Source organism: Taudactylus pleione, unplaced genomic scaffold (genome assembly GCF_031769625.1).
Source record: "Taudactylus pleione unplaced genomic scaffold, aTauple2 ptg000488l, whole genome shotgun sequence".
Lineage (NCBI taxonomy): Eukaryota > Metazoa > Chordata > Amphibia > Anura > Myobatrachidae > Taudactylus > Taudactylus pleione.
The window spans coordinates 1311627-1331653 of record NW_028284890.1 but is presented as its reverse complement, the minus strand read 5'-3'; the positions used below and the strand labels follow the sequence as shown (position 1 = coordinate 1331653).

Below are 20027 nucleotides of genomic sequence, written 5' to 3'. Positions count from 1 at the left end.
TAGTAGAGAGGATCCAATTCACTATTCCCATGGAAAATGGTCTGATACTGACATAGTTATTTAGTCTCCTCAGAATGAGGATGGTGCAAAAGGATTGTCACAGTGCGCCGGACTCCAGGGTGCACTTACCGGGTCCGGTGACACTGGTCTGTCAGGCAGCGGGCGCCTTGGACTCCTCGCCCGCTGCCTGTCAGACCAGTGTCACCGGCTCCCCCCAGCGGCTGACAGGTGGCCGCGGCTCTCCTAGGTAGCGCGCGTGCCATCCTGTTCTAGATATAAAGGGGCAGGTGTGCCAAATGCTAATCACATTTGGCGCAAGAATTCAAGTTCTACCCTATAAGAGGGAGTCTCTGGCAGCACATAGGTGCCAGAGTATAGCCTCATTTCCCATACTCCAGTGTTCCTGTGATATTCCGTGACCTGTTCCTGACCTTGTCTTCGTTTTGTGACCCTGATTTTACCTGACCCCTGGTACTGCATCTGATATCTGGTTTTGACCTCGGCTATCCCCTGTGACATGTTTACGCCTACTCCCTGGTACCGTCTAGTCCGTTTGGTTCTGACCCGGCCCCGTCGACTTAGCTATACGTCTCCTCCACTGCGTCCAGAGTTTGCCAGCACCTGTATAAGGGAACCTATCCTGTGTGTCGGACGCAGCCAACTCCATACCTTCTTGCGAGGGTCCCTGGTGAATACCGCTGGCACATTAGACTCCGTGCCTCAGGCATAGGGCTAGCCAACTCCCTAAATACAGGCCGCATCCATAATCCATGCGAGAATTGTGACAGAATACTCTGGCCTAAAAAATGGATGCAACTGGTAACCTGTCACCACGAGACCTGCTCGAGAACTTACTTGCTAGAGTCGAGAAGCAACAACAAGACCAGGCTCAGATTATGCAGTGTTTACGGACCCTGATGCAGCAAGTCGGTGTCGCTCAAGCACCTCCTGTATTACCGGGTCCATCTACTACGGCACCAGCCGCAGGGGCTTCCGCACCAATATGGATTCCGAATCCAACAAAGTATGATGGGGATCTGACTGGCTGTCGTGGATTCCTGAACCAGTGCTCGATCCAGTTTGAAGTCCATACAGCAAGTTTCCCTTCAGATAGGACAAAAGTGCCTTATATGATCTCGCTGTTGTCAGGTCAAGCATTGGCTTGGGCCTCTCCATTGTGGGAAAGAAATGATCCACTCGTCAACAACAGTGCCGAGTTTCCGAGAGCCTTCCGGAAGGTCTTCGATGAGCCTGGGCGAGAATCCTCCGCAGACTCGGCCATCTTGCAGCTGAAGCAGGGAAAAACCAATCTGCGGGACAGTATTCTGTGCAGTTTTGAACCCTTGCTTCAGAGTTGGGGTGGAACAATGAAGCCTTGGTTGCCGCATTTACTGTATGCAGGGACTGTCGTAGAAAATTAAAGATGTTCTTGCATCTAGGGAGTTGCCAACTTCCTTGGACGACTTGATCTCCTTGTGTATCCGAGTAGACCTTTGCCACAGAGAGAGGGCGCAAGAAAGAGAACAGTCTTGTCGCTTCACTTTTAAGCTGGCCCCACGATTCACAGCACCTACTGAGGCTCCAGAAGAACCCATGCAGATTGGGAAATCTCACCTCCCTGCTGCAGAAAGAAAAAGGAGGTTCAAAAATAAGCTTTGTTTATACTGTGGTGAATCAGGACATCTTCTCTCTGGCTGTCCAAAGCGTCCAGGAAACGAGAAGGCCTATATGATCAAGGGGTGGTCAGTTTAGGTGCGTTGAAATACACCCCAAAAAACAAAGTTACTCCTCAGTTTTCCATCGACGTAACCCTGGCCATGGGAAACTCCTCTGAAGTAGTCAAGGCCTTCTTAGATTCGGGTGCCGATGGCAATTTCATTACGGCAAAAAAGGTCCAAGAGTTGGGTATTGCTAGCATGCCTCCAAAATAACCCCTTTCCATCATCGGAGTAGATGGGAACAAACTTCCTACGGCTACCATTCACTCAGAGATGATGGAAGACACCATGCAAATAGGGGCTCTTCATCGAGAGTTGATAACATTCTACATTCTCCCGTCAGCCGAGAGTCCAGTCATTCTAGATCTCCCCTGGCTCCGCAAGCATGCTCCCGTCTTAGATTGGAATGAACCTCAAATACTGTCATGGGGTTCTCAATGCCATGGGTTCTGTTTATCATCGGTTCAGCCTCCTCACCATGCCATTCGCAGCTCAGTCGTATCTCCATAAGATCAACTTCCAGTTCCTTATCAATCCTTTAGAGATGGGTTCAGTAAAAAAGCAGCAGAGACGCTACCCTCTAACCGAGAATGGGATTGTGCTATAGACTTACTGCCTGGGAAGGTACCACCCCGTTGAAGAATTTTTCCTCTTTTGCTTCCTGAGTCCCAGGTGGTGACTGGGAAAGAAAAATGGTAGTTGCTCAGATCAGCTTAATTGCATAACACAGGTGCTTGTAAAGGGCGGGGTTTAATCTGAACACAGAAAAAAAGAGATTTGCCCCCCAGCACACTGCAGCAAAAACAATACTTAAATCCTACATAATAATAGAAATTTAGAGGTATTGGTTACACATATTTGCAAATATATGAATAAGCGCCAGTCCAATCGTCAAGGCTCCTCTATACTGGCGTCCCTAATATTAAGGGGCTCACATCCGAGAAGCAAGGCACCCCAAAAAAATTCCAACCAAGGGCCATCCCCAGGGCATCACACGAAAAAGGGAAAAAGGTGATAGTGAAGTATGTAGAAAAGATGTGTAAAGATAAATCAATAAGTGTTAATGAAATGATAAAGAATTAAAATGACATATATAATGACTGGGAAAGAACTGCACCCACGGCCTCAGATGATGCATCCACTTCCACTAGAAACAGCCTATCCAGATCTGGTTGTCGTAAGACTGGAGCTGAAATAAATGCCTGTTTTAAAAGTTGGAAGGCAGTCTCTGCCTCAGGTGACCATAGGGCAGGGTTAGCGTCTTTTCGGGTCAACACGGTAATGGGAGCCAATAATTATGAAAATCCTTTAATGAAACGTCTATAGTAGTTGGCAAACCCAAGCCATCTCTGGATGGCTTTCAAAGTTTGAGGACGGGACCAATCCAAAATCGCCTGCACCTTCTTGGGGTCCATTTCTAGACTGGAGCCAGAGATGACGTAACCAAGGAATGGCACTCTGGGAACCCCAAAGACACATTTATCCAGTTTGCAATAAAGGTGGTTCTTTCTCAGACGGGACAATACTTCCTTCACATGTTCATGATGTTTTGTTACAGAAGATGAAAAAAATCAATATATCGTCTAGGTAAACTACAACCGAGACGTACAACAGGTCCCGGAAAATCTCGTTAACAAAGCCCTGAAACACGGCAGGGGCATTGCACAACCCAAAGGGAATCACAAGGTATTCAAAGTGTCCATCTCGAGTATTAAAGGCGGTTTTCCATTCATCGCCAGCACGAATGCGGATGAGATTATAAGCCCCTCTCAGATCCAGCTTTGAGAATATGATGGACCCTTTAACTCTGTCAAACAATTCTGTGATCAGGGGAAGAGGATACCAATTCTTAATTGTTATATCATTGAGGCCCCAGTAATCTATACAAGGTCTTAGGCCTCCGTCTTTCTTGCCAACGAAAAAGAAGCTGGCTTCAGCGGGAGAGATGGAAGGTCGAATAAACCCCTTTGCTAGGTTGTCCTGGATGCACTCTGACATGGCTTGAGTCTCAGGCACTGATAGAGGGTAGGTGCGACCACGGGGTGGCATCTTGTCAGGCAGCAGCTCGATAGGACAGTCCCATTCTCTGTGGGGAGGTAAGAAGTTCGCCTGTTGCTCTGAAAAAACATCAGAGAACATCTGGTACTCCTCGGGTATAGCTGGAGATGGTAACGAAGCTGTCTTTCTTACAGGTAGTATTTTGGGAAGACAGGATTTCTGACAGTCAGTTCCCCATGAAAGAATCTGCATTGAACACCAGTCTATCCTGGGATTTTGTTGGTGTAACCAGGGAAGTCCTAAGATGATTTCTTGAGAAGCCTCTGGTATCACTAAGAACTTTAAAGACTCTGAGTGGAGTTCCCCAACACGAACTAATACGGGTTGAGTTTCCTTGGTGACCACTCCTTTAGCTAGAGGACGTCCATCTACAGAAGTCAGGGAGATTGCGTGCTTGAGAGATGAACAAGGAATCTGTAGTTTATCAACTAGGCTGGAAGTCATGAAGTTTCCAGCTGCTCCAGAGTCTAATAGAGCAGAGACGAAGACAGGTTTGGGCTTGAGATCCAAAGCTAAGGAATTCTTGAATTCTTCAGTATTTGGGGACGGGCACATAACTCCTAACTTGATGTCCCCGAGGTCAGTTAGGAACGGGCGTTTCCCGACTTCCAGGAGGCCACCAGGTGACCCGAATCTCCGCAGTACAGACAGAGGTTTTTTAGCATCCTTCTCTGACGTTCCTCCTTGGAGAGATGGGTTTGGTTCACCTGCATGGGCTCCTCATCTATAGGAGGATGGGGTGGACGGGTAGGCAAGGGAAACGTAAATGATCTTTGCCGGTCACTTCTGTGCTTTTCAGCCTGACGTTCTCTGAAGCGTAGGTCAATTTTGTTGCAGAGTGAGATCATATCATTCAAGTTGGTAGGGAGCTCACGGGTAATCAGATCATCATTTAATCGGTCGGAAAGGCCATGCCAAAAGGCTGAGGTGAGGGCCTCCTCATTCCACTTAAGCTCTGATCCCAAGATTTGAAACTGTACGGCATATTGGCTGACAGGACGGGTTCCTTGTCTCAGGGTCATGATGCTGGACGATGCTGACACTGTGCATCCAGGTTCATCGAAAATCCTCCTGAATGAAGATACAAAGTCTGTATAGTTATCCAGCTGCGAGTCTGAACACTCCCAGAGTGGGGAGGCCCAAATCCAGAGCCGAGCCGGTCAGCAAGGACACGATATAAGCCACTTTGGTTCTAGCGGTGGGGAAGTTATCAGGCTGTAACGTAAAGTGTATATCACACTGATTTAAAAGACCATGACAGAGCTTAGGATTGCTGTCAAATTTGCTTGGCATGGGTAGATGTAGACGAGGGGATACCCTGGTCCCTGTATTACCAGGCACAGGAGGGGGTGTAGTGGCTGATACCCCAGGGATGTTTAATGAGGTTTGCAGATTATCTTGTCGTTTAGACGTCTACTGTAGGAACTGGGCCATTTGATGTTGCATAGCTTCCAGGTTTTCTAAACGACCAGCAATACAACTAAATAAATCCACTCCAGACTCCTGTTCCATGGCCGGATCCATGGGGCCAGTGCAAACTGTGAGGTTCTGAATTTGTTGTGGACCCAGGGTGGTGATAAGAGCAGACACAGAAGCAGACTTGAATGAAAAAGTGGAGTTTTTAATAAGTGGCTTAGAAGACATGGGAATGGCAAATAAAAAGTCCAGGTATAGCACTAAAGTGCACTTGATAACTGTAGTGGGGGTTAATGGGAAATGTCCAGATAGTGACAGGCAGGAACAGTCCAGTAAACAAATATGATGAGCTGTAACGAATGCAGGTATGATGAGCTGTAACAGAATGCAGGTATGATGAGCTGTAACTGAATGCAGGAATGATGAGCTGTAACAGAATGCAGGTATGATGAGCTGTAACAGAATGCAGGTATGATGAGCTGTAACTGAATGCAGGAATGATGAGCTGTAACAGAATGCAGGTATGATGAGCTGTAACTGAATGCAGGAATGATGAGCTGTAACGAGTGCAGGTATGGTGAGCTGTAACAAATGCAGGCTGAGGTAATGAAGCCCAGCTGGGAGTGAAGGGAGGCAAGGTGCAGGGAACAGCAGGTTCAGGTACTCAGGCAGGTGAAAAGGTATGTGGAGGGTGCAGGGTAAGTCCAGCAGGTTGGAGCAGGCAAGGTTCAGGCTAGTAGCGTAAACAGACAGGCAGGTAAGGCACAGGTACTCTCTCTCAGCCGCAGCTGAGAAACACGTTGCACTGGCAAAGGAAGGAAGGCTCTGGACCTTCCTAAATACTCAGTGCAGCGCTGTGACTGGCTGGAATGAGCACATGACCTACCAGGATTGGACAGCTGGAATAACATGGCCGCAGGCAAGATGGTGGCGCCTATGCCAACGGAACAGAAACATCGTCAGACCTCACCAGGCCTAGTGACAATGTTCCCCTACAGAACCACGCGCAGCCAATGCCCCTCACCAAACACCAGCACCACTGCCAGAGACCCCCCGCCATAATGACCTCACAGGTAATACCCAGTGACTACCATGCCGAGAAACCCTAGCCGAGTCAAGATGTTAAGGATTTTGTGGCAGCCTGTCAAATTTGTGCTCAGCACAAGATTCCTCTGCACTCTCCACCTGGTCCCGGAAAAGAGGCGGGGTGCGTTGTTAAATCCTGGTGATAAAGTCTGGCTGTCAACCAGGCACCTGAAATTGAAAGTTCCCACTATGAAGTTTGCTGCCAGGTACTTTCCAGATTCTTCAGGTGATTAATCCAGTGGCATTTTGTTTAAAATTACCTGGTACACTTAGGATACCTAACGTATTTCATGTATCCCTTCTAAAACCCCTGGTGCGTAATCGTTTCTCAGTGCCTCGCAGTTCCCCTTCTACAATTTCGGTGGACCATCAGGAGGAGTATGAGGTAAAACAGATCTTGGACTCCAGAATGTCGAGGGGATCTGTTCAGTACTTGGTTGATTGGAAGGGGTATGGTCCGGAGCAACGTTGTTGGGTCAAGGCTTCAGACATTCATGCACCTCTATTACTTCAGAAATTCCATCAAAAGTTTCCTGATAAACCATTTGTGAGGTGTTCAGTGCCCACCCCTAGAGGAGGGGGTAATGTCACAGTGCGCCGGACTCCAGGGTGCACTTACCGGGTCCGGTGACCCTGGTCTGTCAGGCAGCGGATGAGGAGTCCAGGACGCCCGCTGCCGATGCTTCCGGCTCCCCCCGGCGGCTGTGACAGGTGGCCGCAGCTCTCCTAGGAGCATGCGTGCTGTCCTGTTCTAGATTTAAAGGGGCAGGTGCGCCAAACGCTAATCACATTTGGTGCGAGAATTCGAGTCCTCCCTATAAGAGGGAGTCTCTGGCAGCACATAGGTGCCAAAGTATAGGCTCATTTCCCATACTCCAGCGTTCCTGTGATACTGCGTGACCTGTTCCTGACCTTGGCTTCGTTTTGTGACCCTGATTTCGCCTGACCCCTGGTACTGCATCTGATATCTGGTTTTGACTTCGGCTATCTCCTGTGACCTGTTTACACCTGCTCCCTGGTACCGTCTAGTCCGTTTGGTTCTGACCAGCCCGTCGACTAAGCTATATGTCTCCTCCACTACGTCCAGAGTTCACCAGCACCTGTATAAGGGAACCTATCCTGAGGCCTGAGGGCCGCGACCTGTGTGTCGGACGCATCCAAGTCTATACCTTCTTGCGAGGGTCCCTGGTGAACACCGCCAGCAAATTAGACTCCGTGTCTCAGGCATAGGTCTAGCCAACTCCCTAAATACAGGCCGCATCCATAATCCATCCGAGAGTTGTGACAAGGATCCTGATGTCCTCCTACATGGAAAAGCCTTTGCTCTTCTGTCCTGAAGGAACTGGGATATTGTGGCTGTTCTTAGTGAAGGTTGTAGGAGGTTCTGTATTAAGGAGCCGCCAGCCAATCAGGGAGCATCTCCGTCGGAACAGCTCCCTGATTGGCTGAATGCGGTCAGCCTGCGTCTCCCATAGACTTCTATGGTGAGAATTCCCCATAGAAGTCTATGCAGGGAGCCGCTACATCGTAACCGCAAGATTAATTGAGGTTAATCTTGTGGTTACATCAATGATACAATGTCGCGACATTGTATCAGTGATGTAACCGCAAGATTAACCTGAGGTAACCTTGTGGCTACGATGTAGCGGTTCCCACCATAGACTTCAATGGGGATTTCTCACCATAGAAGTCTATGGGACACACAGGCTGGCCGCATTCAGCTAATCAGGGAGCTGCTCCGATGGAGATGCTCCCTGATTGGCTGGCGGCCCCTTCACTGACGGGGCACACGTGTGCAACGGTCATTTACGTGGAGCGAAGGTATGTATACACATACCTTTGCTGTGTCCGGCATGGATCGGTTTTTTGCGTTTTTTTATTTTAACCCCTGGATTGCCTACTTGGACAAGTGGACGTGATCGACGCATAGGAGAGGTGAGTATGGATTTTTTTTTTCAGGTATACCCCTATAGATTACTTCGGATACTAGGTGAGTATATGTGAGTGTGCATGTATGTTTAATTAAAATTTTACTTTCACGGTGTATGTTTGTTTATTTACATATTTCTTTAGTTGTGGAACTACAAGTGCCAGCGGGCCCGTAATGCCCCGCATGCTGGTATTTGTGGTTCTCCAAATACCAGCATGCAGGGGAGGCTTGCTGGTACTTGTGGTTCTACAACTAAAGACAATATGGAAACTTTATTTTTACACTTTACACTAACACTATCAACCCGGCACCCACGGCCATAGGGTGCCGGGGATAGCCCCGACCTATCAGTCTGGGCCTGGGGTGCCCTGGAGAGGGGTACCCCTTTATTGGGGGGGTACCCAACTCCCCAGGGATCCCCAGCCTGGACTGACTAGCGGTCAGGGGTAATGCTTTGGCCGGGGAAACCGGTGAAAGGTTTTCACTGGCTGTGGCATTAATCCCCCGCTAGAAAGAGTTTGGTGCTGGTTTTGGAATTTTCAGGGGACCCCTACTTTATAAAGCCCGGGGCTGGTTATGCTTTTGGGGAGGGGGTGCACTTTTTTTTTTAAACACACACAGAAGCCATCACGGATCTCACTGATCTGTGATGGCTTCTCTAAAGCTCGCACCTTTTAATGCTACTCGCATTAAAAGGTGTCAGTTTACATAGTCCTAACTCGCCTAAACTCGCAAATGCAGTAGCCTCGAGCTGAAAAGTTCGCAGGCTATTGAATTTGCGAGTTTCAGTACAAACTCGCACTTTTTAAAAGTGCGAGAAAGTGCGAGTTTGTACTGTTACTAAAACAGACTATACCTATTACATTTGGCCCTCAGAGTCTAAACTTTAGCTTATCGACTCCACAGCCCGGTTTGATACATCTCCCCCTTGTTCTTCTAGCCTCCCTGTGTAACAAAGATTTTCCTTAGTAATAAAAGCTTCTCTCATTCATACAAGTTATTCTATAAATTGCCCTGGAGGCTGGTTCCATCCCTTATCCTGGGATCTACGTGTGCTACACAGTACTCCTTCATTGTGTGCAGGAAACCTCCCATCACAGGCTGCACAGAGCTTATTATGTGGTCACTTGTTTGTCATCTTCTCCCCCAAAGACTCTGCACGGGCGCTGAAGAGAAACACTAATCACTATGTATCAGGATACAGCATATGGACACCCTCTAATTTAAGAAATTACCTTGGGCGGGGGACTTCCAAGTGTGTGGGATCAGGCTCAGGCTCCAACTGGCTGCTAGACATGTATTTTTACACCCTTGCAGCAAGAACAGGATCACTGTAGAGAGCTCAAGGTTCCCGGCTTCTTGCATCCTGCCTGGTGCTACCAATGTGCCTCAGAGCGTGTGCATCCTCAGACCATCGATCTGTTTAGTTCAGGTGCTTTATGTTATATCACTCACCCGACAGTGATGCACGCGGATCAGACTGCCCATCCTCAGCTTGTAGAACTAACATGGTGCATTGCCAGTAACAATAAGAGAGGTAAGCCTCTGTTACCGCTGGGAATAATGAGAGAGGTAAGCCTCTGCTACAACCAAAAACAATGAGAGAGGTAAGCCTCTGTTAAAGCCGTAAACCACGAGGTAAGCCTCTGTTCCAGCGGGAACAGTGAGAGAGGTAAGCTTCCGTTATAGGCGGGAACAATGAGAGAGGTAAGCCTCTGTTCCAGCGGGAACAGTGAGAGAGGTAAGCTTCCGTTATAGCCGGGAACAATGAGAGAGGTAAGCCTCTGTTCCAGCGGGAACAGTGAGCGAGGTAAGCTTCCGTTATAGCCGGGAACAATGAGAGGTAAGCCTCTGTTCCAGCGGGAACAGTGAGCGAGGTAAGCTTCCGTTATAGCTGGGAACAATGAGAGAGGTAAGCCTCTGTTACAGCCGGGAACGATGAGAGATGTAAATCACTGTTACAGCCAGAAAATATGAGAAAGGTAAGCCTCTGTTACAGCCAGGAACGAAGATAGAGGTAAGCTTCTGTTACAACCGGGAACGATGAGAGAGGTAAGCCTCTGTTACAGCTGGGAATGATGAGAGAGGTTAGCCTCTGTTACAACCGGGAATGATGAGAGAGGTATGCCTCTGTTACAGCTGGGAATGATGAGAGAGGTATGCCTCTGTTACAGCTGGGAATGATGAGAGAAGTAAGCCTCTGTTACAGCTGGGAATGATGAGAGAAGCCTCTGTTTCAGAGACCATACACACTAACTGACTTAGACAGGAAAAGATACAGGTGATGCGGAGAAGCCTCGTTATAGACATTACCCTTTGTGGGGACTGCCATGGAGCACTGATATAGAAAGTCTCTTCGTATATTACTATTTGAGGAGACCCAAACCCCACCTACCTGATGCTCCTGTGGGATCCTGTGATTCTCCTCTGTACAATCCTGTGAATAAAGAGGACGGGGACATCTCTCTGGGGTATTTCTGTTACTGGGTCCATCTGTAGGAGACACAGAGTGACTGAGTACATTGTATATGTGTGATTATCAGGTGATGTGTATATATGGGGCCCCCCTACCTAATCTCTCCTGTACAATAAATGACAGTCTCCTCTTACCAAGTGATGTGAGGGGCTGGTGATTCTCCATCATCACGTCCTTGTACAGACCCCTGTGTTCCTCTATATACTCCCCCTCCTGCATGGAGACATAGACAGTGACATCCTGACACCTTATAGGAACCTGACACAATAATACAGTCAACACCCAGACACATCCCCTGGTGTTACTGTATAATGTCCCATTCCCAGCAGTCACCTCTCCAGTCATCACCCAGACACATCCCCCGGTGTTACTGTATAATGTCCCATTCCCAGCAGTCACCTCTCCAGTCAGCAGCTGAATGATCTTGTTGGTGAGTTCCAGGATCTTCTGGTCATTGTGTCTCTCATGTATCAGTGAGTGAGGTGGAGGCACCGTGATGGGGCTCTGAGTCCTGCTCAGTCCTCCTGACATACGGGGACGGCTGCTGGGTGTCTCATGCTCACCGGATGTCTTCTTCACTACTGTGTAATCCTGTGTATTGGGGGAGACACAAAATATCACTGCATACACTCCCAGATCCCCTCACCTCCCCAGTCATGTCAGTGCACAACAGGGGGTATAACAGCTGTACAGAGGTGTCAGTAACACAGGGGAGGGGGAAGGGAACAGAAGAGGTTAATAACACAGGGATAGGACAGCAGGCAGCCCAGGGGACACACAAAGGGTTACACAATACAGAATCCCATCAGTCACTCTGCACATATGATGAAATGACAAATGACCGCACCTCAGATGTATGTTACATGTGTGACCAGCCTGCCGGCCGTGTGTGTGCAGCATAGGGTGGGGTGAGACATGTCCTGGGGGATAATCAGTGACACTCTGAGGATCTGGGGACTGTCACAGCCACTGGCTGTCTCTGAGACAGTCTCTATTGCTCAGGATAACAAGACGCCCTGACAGACAGTCTCAGCTCAGTGCAGCCCTTTGTTACATGGCCTGTCTGTGTCCTTCTCACACATCCTTCCCCAGCTCCTGTTATGTATCATCTGGTATATACGAGGGTGGTTCAATAAATAAAGTAACAAGACCTCTCATTGTGTAAATGAAGTCACCTTGTACATATACATATATTACACATTACACACTTCAGGGGTCTTGTTACCTTACTTATTGACCACCCTCGTACATACGGGGTTGGGTACAACATCCCGATGGTCAAAATCCAGATGGTTGGAATCCCGACACTGAAAATCTCGACATTTTCACTAAGTATCCTAAGGTTAACTCTAAACCCAACCCACCCTCCCGCAGCCTAACCCTAACCACCTCCTCTCCCCCCACAGCCTTACCATAAACCTCCCCTCCGGTACCCTGACCCTCCACTCCTGCAGCCTAACCCTAACACTCACCATTTGAAGTTGTCAGCATTTTGACCCGTCCGGAACCTGCAGACGGTATAGGGCGCATCAGGATTCTGACTGTCGGGATACAGACTACTTCTCATACATACATGTTATACCTATTATGTGTTATTTCTTTATCTGACAGCTCATTAGTGTAATTATTACTCTGTATATGCTGCTATATAATAACAGGACACCACAGGCTGCTCCACCTGTACAATAATTGTAGCAGGACACCACAAGCTGCTCCCCTGTATATAATAATAATAATAATAATAATAACAATTAATAACAACAACAACAACAATAACAGGACACCACCTGCTGCTCCCCCTCTATAATGATAATAAAAAGGAAATCACGTGCTAATCCACCTGTATAATAATTTTAACAGGACACCACAGGCTGCTCCTCCTGTACAATAATAATAATAAAAATAATAACAATAACAGGACACCACATGCTGCTTCTCCTGTATAATAATAGTAACAGGAGACCACAGGCTGCTCCCCCTGTATAATAATAATAACAGGACACCACAGGCTGCTCAATCTGTACAATAATAATAATGACACCACAGCCTGCTTTTCCTGTATTATAATAATAATAACAACAACAACAACAACAGGACACCACAGGCTGCTCCTCCTGTATAATTATAATAATAACAGGACACCACAGGCTGCTCCTCCTGTATAACTATAATAATAACAGGACACCACTGGCTGTTCCCCCTGTATAATTATAATAATAATTGGACACCACAGGCTGCTTCTCCTGTATAATAATAATTGGACACCACAGGCTGCTCCCCCTGTATAATAATAATTGGACACCGCAGGCTGTTTCTCCTGTATAATAATAATTGGACACCACAGGCTGCTCCCCCTGTATAATAACAATTATATTAATAACAGGACACCAGAGGCTGCTCTCCCTGTATAATAATAATAACAGGACACCACAGGCTGCTCCACCTGTATAATAATAGTAACAGGACACCACAGGCTGCTACCCTTGTATAATAATAGGACACCACAGGCTGTTCCCCCTGTATAATTATAATAATAACAGGACACCACAGGCTGCTTCCCCTGTATAATAATAGTAACAGGACACCACAGGCTGCTTCCCCTGTATAATAAAACTAATAACAGGACACCACAGGCAGCTCCCCCTGTATAATAATAGTAATAACAGGACACCACAGGCTGCTCCCCCTGTATAATAATAGTAATAACAGGACACTACAGACTGCTCCCCCTGTATTATAATAATAATAATAATAATAATAATAGTAATAACAGGACACCACATGCTGCTCCCCCTGTATAATAATAGTAACAGGACACCACAGGCTGCTCCCCCTGTATAATAATAGTAATAACAAGACACCACAGGCTGCTCCCCCTGTATAATAATAGTAATAACAGGACACCACAGGCTGCTCCCCCTGTATAATAATAGTAAAAGGACACCACAGGCAGCTCCCCCTGTATAATAATAGTAATAACAGGACACCACAGGCTGCTCCCCCTGTATAATAATAGTAATAACAGGACACCACAGGCTGCTCCCCTTGTAAAATAATAGTAATAACAGGACACTACAGGCTGCTCCCCCTGTATAATAATAATAATAATAATAGTAATAACAGGACACCACAGGCTGCTCCCCTTGTATAATAACAGGACACTACAGGCTGCTCCCCCTGTATAATAATAGTAACAACAGGACACCACAGGCTGCTCCCCCTGTATAATAATAGTGATAACAGGACACCACAGGCTGCTCCCCCTGTATAATAATAATAACAGGACACCACAGGCTGCTCCCCCTGTATAATAATAGTAATAACAGGACACCAGAGGCTGCTCCCCCTGTATAATAATAGTAATAACAGGACACCACAGGCTGCTCCCCCTGTATAATAATAACAGGACACCACAGGCAGCTCCCCCTGTATAATAATAGTAATAACAGGACACCACAGGCTGCTCCCCCTGTATAATAATAGTAATAACAGGACACCAGAGGCTGCTCCCCCTGTATAATAATAGTAATAACAGGACACCACAGGCTGCTCCCCTTTTATAATAATAACAGGACACCACAGGCAGCTCCCCCTGTATAATAATAGTAATAACAGGACACCACAGGCTGCTCCCCCTGTATAATAGTAATAACAGGACACCACAGGCTGCTCCCCCTGTATAATATAAGTAATAACAGGACACTACAGGCTGCTCCTCCTGTATAATAATAGTAACAGGACACCACAGGCTGCTACCCTTGTATAATAATAGGACACCACAGGCTGTTCCCCCTGTATAATTATAATAATAACAGGACACCACAGGCTGCTTCCCCTGTATAATAATAGTAACAGGACACCCCAGGCTGCTTCCCCTGTATAATAAAACTAATAACAGGACACCACAGGCTGCTCCCCCTGTATAATAATAGTAATAACAGGACACCACAGGCTGCTCCCCCTGTATAATAATAGTAATAACAGGACACTACAGACTGCTCCCCCTGTATTATAATAATAATAATAATAGTAATAACAGGACACCACAGGCTGCTCCCCCTGTATAATAATAGTAATAACAAGACACCACAGGCTGCTCCCCCTGTATAATAATAGTAATAACAGGACACCACAGGCTGCTCCCCCTGTATAATAATAGTAATAACAGGACACCACAGGCTGCTCCCCTTGTAAAATAATAGTAATAACAGGACACTACAGGCTGCTCCCCCTGTATAATAATAATAATAATAGTAATAACAGGACACCACAGGCTGCTCCCCTTGTATAATAACAGGACACTACAGGCTGCTCCCCCTGTATAATAATAGTAATAACAGGACACCACAGGCTGCTCCCCCTGTATAATAATAGTAATAACAGGACACCACAGGCTGCTCCCCCTGTATATTAGTAATAACAGGACACTACAGGCTGCTCCCCCTGTATAATAATAGTAATAACAGGACACCACAGGCTGCTCCCTCTGTACAATAATAGTAACAGGACACCACAGGCTGCTCCCCCTGTATAATAATAGTAATAACAGGACACCACAGGCTGCTCCCTCTGTATAATAATAGTAATAACAGGACACCACAGGCTGCTCCCCCTGTATAATAGTAATAACAAGACACCACAGGCTGCTCCCCCTGTATAATAATAATAACAGGACGCCCTGTATAATAATAATAACAGGACACCACAGGCTGCTCCCCCTGTATAATAATAGTAATAACAGGACACCACAGGCTGCTCCACCTGTATAATAATAGTAATATGACACCACAGGCTGCTCCCCCTGTATAATAATAGTAATAACAGGACACCACAGGCTGCTCCCCCTGTATGATAATAATAACAGGACACCACAGGCTGCTCCCCCTGTATAATAATAGTAATAACAGGATACCAGAGGCTGCTCCCCCTGTATAATAATAGTAATAACAGGACACCACAGGCTGCTCCCCCTGTATAATAATAACAGGACACCACAGGCAGCTCCCCCTGTATAATAATAGTAATAACAGGACACCACAGGCTGCTCCCCCTGTATAATAATAGTAATAACAGGACACCACAGGCTGCTCCCCCTGTATAATATTAGAAATAACAGGACACTACAGGCTGCTCCCCCTGTATAATAATAATAGTAATAACAGGATACCACAGGCTGCTCCCCCTGTATAATAATAGTAATAACAGGACACCACAGGCTGCTCCCTGTATAATAATAGTAACAGGACACCACAGGCTGCTCCCCCTGTATAATAATAGTAATAACAGGACACCACAGGCTGCTCCTCCTGTACAATAATAGTAATAACAGGACACCACAGGCTGCTCCCCCTGTATAATAATAGTAATAACAGGACACCACAGGCTGCTCCCCTGTATAATAATAGTAATAACAGGACACCAGAGACTGCTCCCCCTGTATAATAATAGTAATAACAGGACACCACAGGCTGCTCCCCCTGTATAATAATAGTATTAGCAGGACACCACAGGCTGCTCCCCCTGTATAATAACAGTAATAACAGGACAACACAGGCTGCTCCCCCTGTATAATAATAATAGTAATAACAGGACACCACAGGCTGCTCCCCTGTATAATAATAGTAATAACAGGACACCACAGGCTGCTCCCCCTGTATAATAATAGTAATAACAGGACACCACAGGCTGCTCCCCCTGTATAATATTAGTAATAACAGGACACCACAGGCTGCTCCCCCTGTATAATAATAGTAATAACAGGACACCACATGCTGCTCCCCCTGTATAATAATAGTAACAGGACACCACAGGCTGCTCCCCCTGTATAATAATAGTAATAACAGGACACCACAGGCTGCTCCCTGTATAATAATAGTAACAGGACACCACAGGCTGCTCCCCCTGTATAATAATAGTAATAACAGGACACCACAGGCTGCTCCCCCTGTACAATAATAATAGTAATAACAGGACACCACAGGCTGCTCCTCCTGTACAATAATAATAGTAATAACAGGACACCACAGGCTGCTCCCCCTGTATAATAATTATAGCAATAACAGGACACCACAGGCTGCTCCCCTGTATAATAATAGTAATAACAGGACACCACAGGCTGCTCCCCCTGTATAATAATAGTGATAACAGGACACCACAGGCTGCTCACCCTGTATAATAATAATATCAGGACACCACAGGCTGCTCCCCCTGTATAATAATAGTAATAACAGGACACCAGAGGCTGCTCCCCCTGTATAATAATAGTAATAACAGGACACCACAGGCTGCTCCCCCTGTATAATAATAACAGGACACCACAGGAAGCTCCCCCTGTATAATAATAGTAATAACAGGACACCACAGGCTGCTCCCCCTGTATAATAATAGTAATAACAGGACACCAGAGGCTGCTCCCCCTGTATAATAATAGTAATAACAGGACACCACAGGCTGCTCCCCTTTTATAATAATAACAGGACACCACAGGCAGCTCCCCCTGTATAATAATAGTAATAACAGGACACCACAGGCTGCTCCCCCTGTATAATAGTAATAACAGGACACCACAGGCTGCTCCCCCTGTATAATATAAGTAATAACAGGACACTACAGGCTGCTCCCCCTGTATAATAATAATAGTAATAACAGGACACCACAGGCTGCTCCCCCTGTATAATAATAGTAACAGGACACCACAGGCTGCTCCCCCTGTATAATAATAGTAATAACAGGACACCACAGGCTGCTCCCTGTATAATAATAGTAACAGGACACCACAGGCTGCTCCCCCTGTATAATAATAGTAATAACAGGACACCACAGGCTGCTCCCCCTGTACAATAATAATAGTAATAACAGGACACCACAGGCTGCTCCTCCTGTACAATAATAATAGTAATAACAGGACACCACAGGCTGCTCCCCCTGTATAATAATTATAGCAATAACAGGACACCACAGGCTGCTCCCCTGTATAATAATAGTAATAACAGGACACCACAGGCTGCTCCCCCTGTATAATAATAGTGATAACAGGACACCACAGGCTGCTCCCCCTGTATAATAATAATAACAGGACACCACAGGCTGCTCCCCCTGTATATTAATAGTAATAACAGGACACCAAAGGCTGCTCCCCCTGTATAATAATAGTAATAACAGGACACCACAGGCTGCTCCCCCTGTATAATAATAACAGGACACCACAGGCAGCTCCCCCTGTATAATAATAGTAATAACAGGACACCACAGGCTGCTCCCCCTGTATAATAGTAATAACAGGACACCACAGGCTGCTCCCCCTGTATAATATTAGTAATAACAGGACACTACAGGCTGCTCCCCCTGTATAATAATAGTAATAACAGGACACCACAGGCTGCTCCCCCTGTATAATAATAGTAACAGGACACCACAGGCTGCTCCCTCTGTATAATAAAAGTAATATCAGGACACCACATGCTGCTCCCTGTATAATAATAGTAATAACAGGACACCACAGGCTGCTCCCCCTGTATAATAATAGTAATAACAGGACACCACAGGGTGCTCTCCCTGTACAATAATAATAGTAATATAACAGGACACCACAGGCTGCTCCTCCTGTACAATAATAATAGTAATAACAGGACACCACAGGCTGCTCCCCCTGTATAATAATAATAGTAATAACAGGACACCACAGGCTGCTCCCCTGTATAATAATAGTAATAACAGGACACCACAGGCTGCTCCCCCTGTATAATAATAGTAATAACAGGACACCACAGGCTGCTCCCCCTGTATAATAATAGTATTAGCAGGACACCACAGGCTGCTCCCCCTGTATAATAACAGTAATAACAGGACAACACAGGCTGCTCCCCCTGTATAATAATAATAGTAATAACAGGACACCACAGGCTGCTCCCCTGTATAATAATAGTAATAACAGGACACCACAGGCTGCTCCCCCTGTATAATAATAGTAATAACAGGACACCACAGGCTGCTCCCCCTGTATAATATTAGTAATAACAGGACACTACAGGCTGCTCCCCCTGTATAATAATAATAGTAATAACAGGACACCACAGGCTGCTCCCCCTGTATAATAATAGTAATAACAGGACACTACAGGCTGCTCCCCCTGTATAATAATAATAGTAATAACAGGACACCACAGGCTGCTCCCCCTGTATAATAATAGTAATAACAGGACACTACAGGCTGCACCCTGTATAATAATAGTAACAGGACACCACAGGCTGCTCCCCCTGTATAATAATAGTAATAACAGGACACCACAGGCTGCTCCCCTTGTACAATAATAATAGTAATAACAGGACACCACAGGCTGCTCCTCCTGTACAATTATAATAGTAATAACAGGACACCACAGGCTGCTCCCCCTGTATAATAATAATAGTAATAACAGGACACCACAGGCTGCTCCCCTGTATAATAATAGTAATAACAGGACACCACAGGCTGCTCCCCCTGTATAATAATAGTAATAACAGGACACCACAGGCTGCTCCCCCTGTATAATAATAGTATTAGCAGGACACCACAGGCTGCTCCCCCTGTATAATAACAGTAATAACAAGACAACACAGGCTGCTCCCCCTGTATTATAATAGTAATAACAGGACACCACAGGCTGCTCCCCCTGTATAATAATAGTATTAGCAGGACACCACAGGCTGCTCCCCCTGTATAATAACAGTAATAACAGGGCACCACAGGCTGCTCCCCCTGTATAATAATAACAGGACACCACAGGCAGCTCCCCCTGTATAATAATAGTAATAACAGGACACCACAGGCTGCTCCCCCTGTATAATAATAGTAATAACAGGACACCACAGGCTGCTCCCCCTGTATAATAGTATTAGCAGGACACCACAGGCTGCTCCCCTGTATAATAACAGTAATAACAGGACACCACAGTCTGCTCCCCCTGTATAATAATAGTAATAACAGGACACCACAGGCTGCTCCCCCTGTATAATAATAGTAACAACAGGACACCACAGGCTACTCCCCCTGTATAATAATAGTAACAGGACACCACAGGCTGCTCCCCCTGTATAATAATAATAATAGTAATAACAGGACACCACAGGCTGCTCTCCCTGTATAATAATAGTAATAACAGGACACCACAGGCTGCTCCCCCTGTATAATAACAGTAATAACAAGACAACACAGGCTGCTCCCCCTGTATTATAATAGTAATAACAGGACACCACAGGCTGCTCCCCCTGTATAATAATAGTATTAGCAGGACACCACAGGCTGCTCCCCCTGTATAATAACAGTAATAACAGGGCACCACAGGCTGCTCCCCCTGTATAATAAT

The 20027-nt window shown here is 46.3% G+C and overlaps 1 protein-coding gene across 1 annotated transcript in view; it reads right to left on the bottom strand.

Moving 5' to 3' along the window:
• LOC148502636 (uncharacterized) overlaps window positions 1-20027 on the bottom strand; it is a 187115-nt gene that overhangs the window by 86213 nt on the left and 80875 nt on the right. Inside the window, 3 exon segments of the mRNA XM_088449601.1 lie at window positions 10604-10701; window positions 10819-10942; window positions 11084-11275. Of these exon segments, the coding sequence (XP_088305727.1) occupies window positions 10604-10701; window positions 10819-10942; window positions 11084-11275 (414 nt within the window).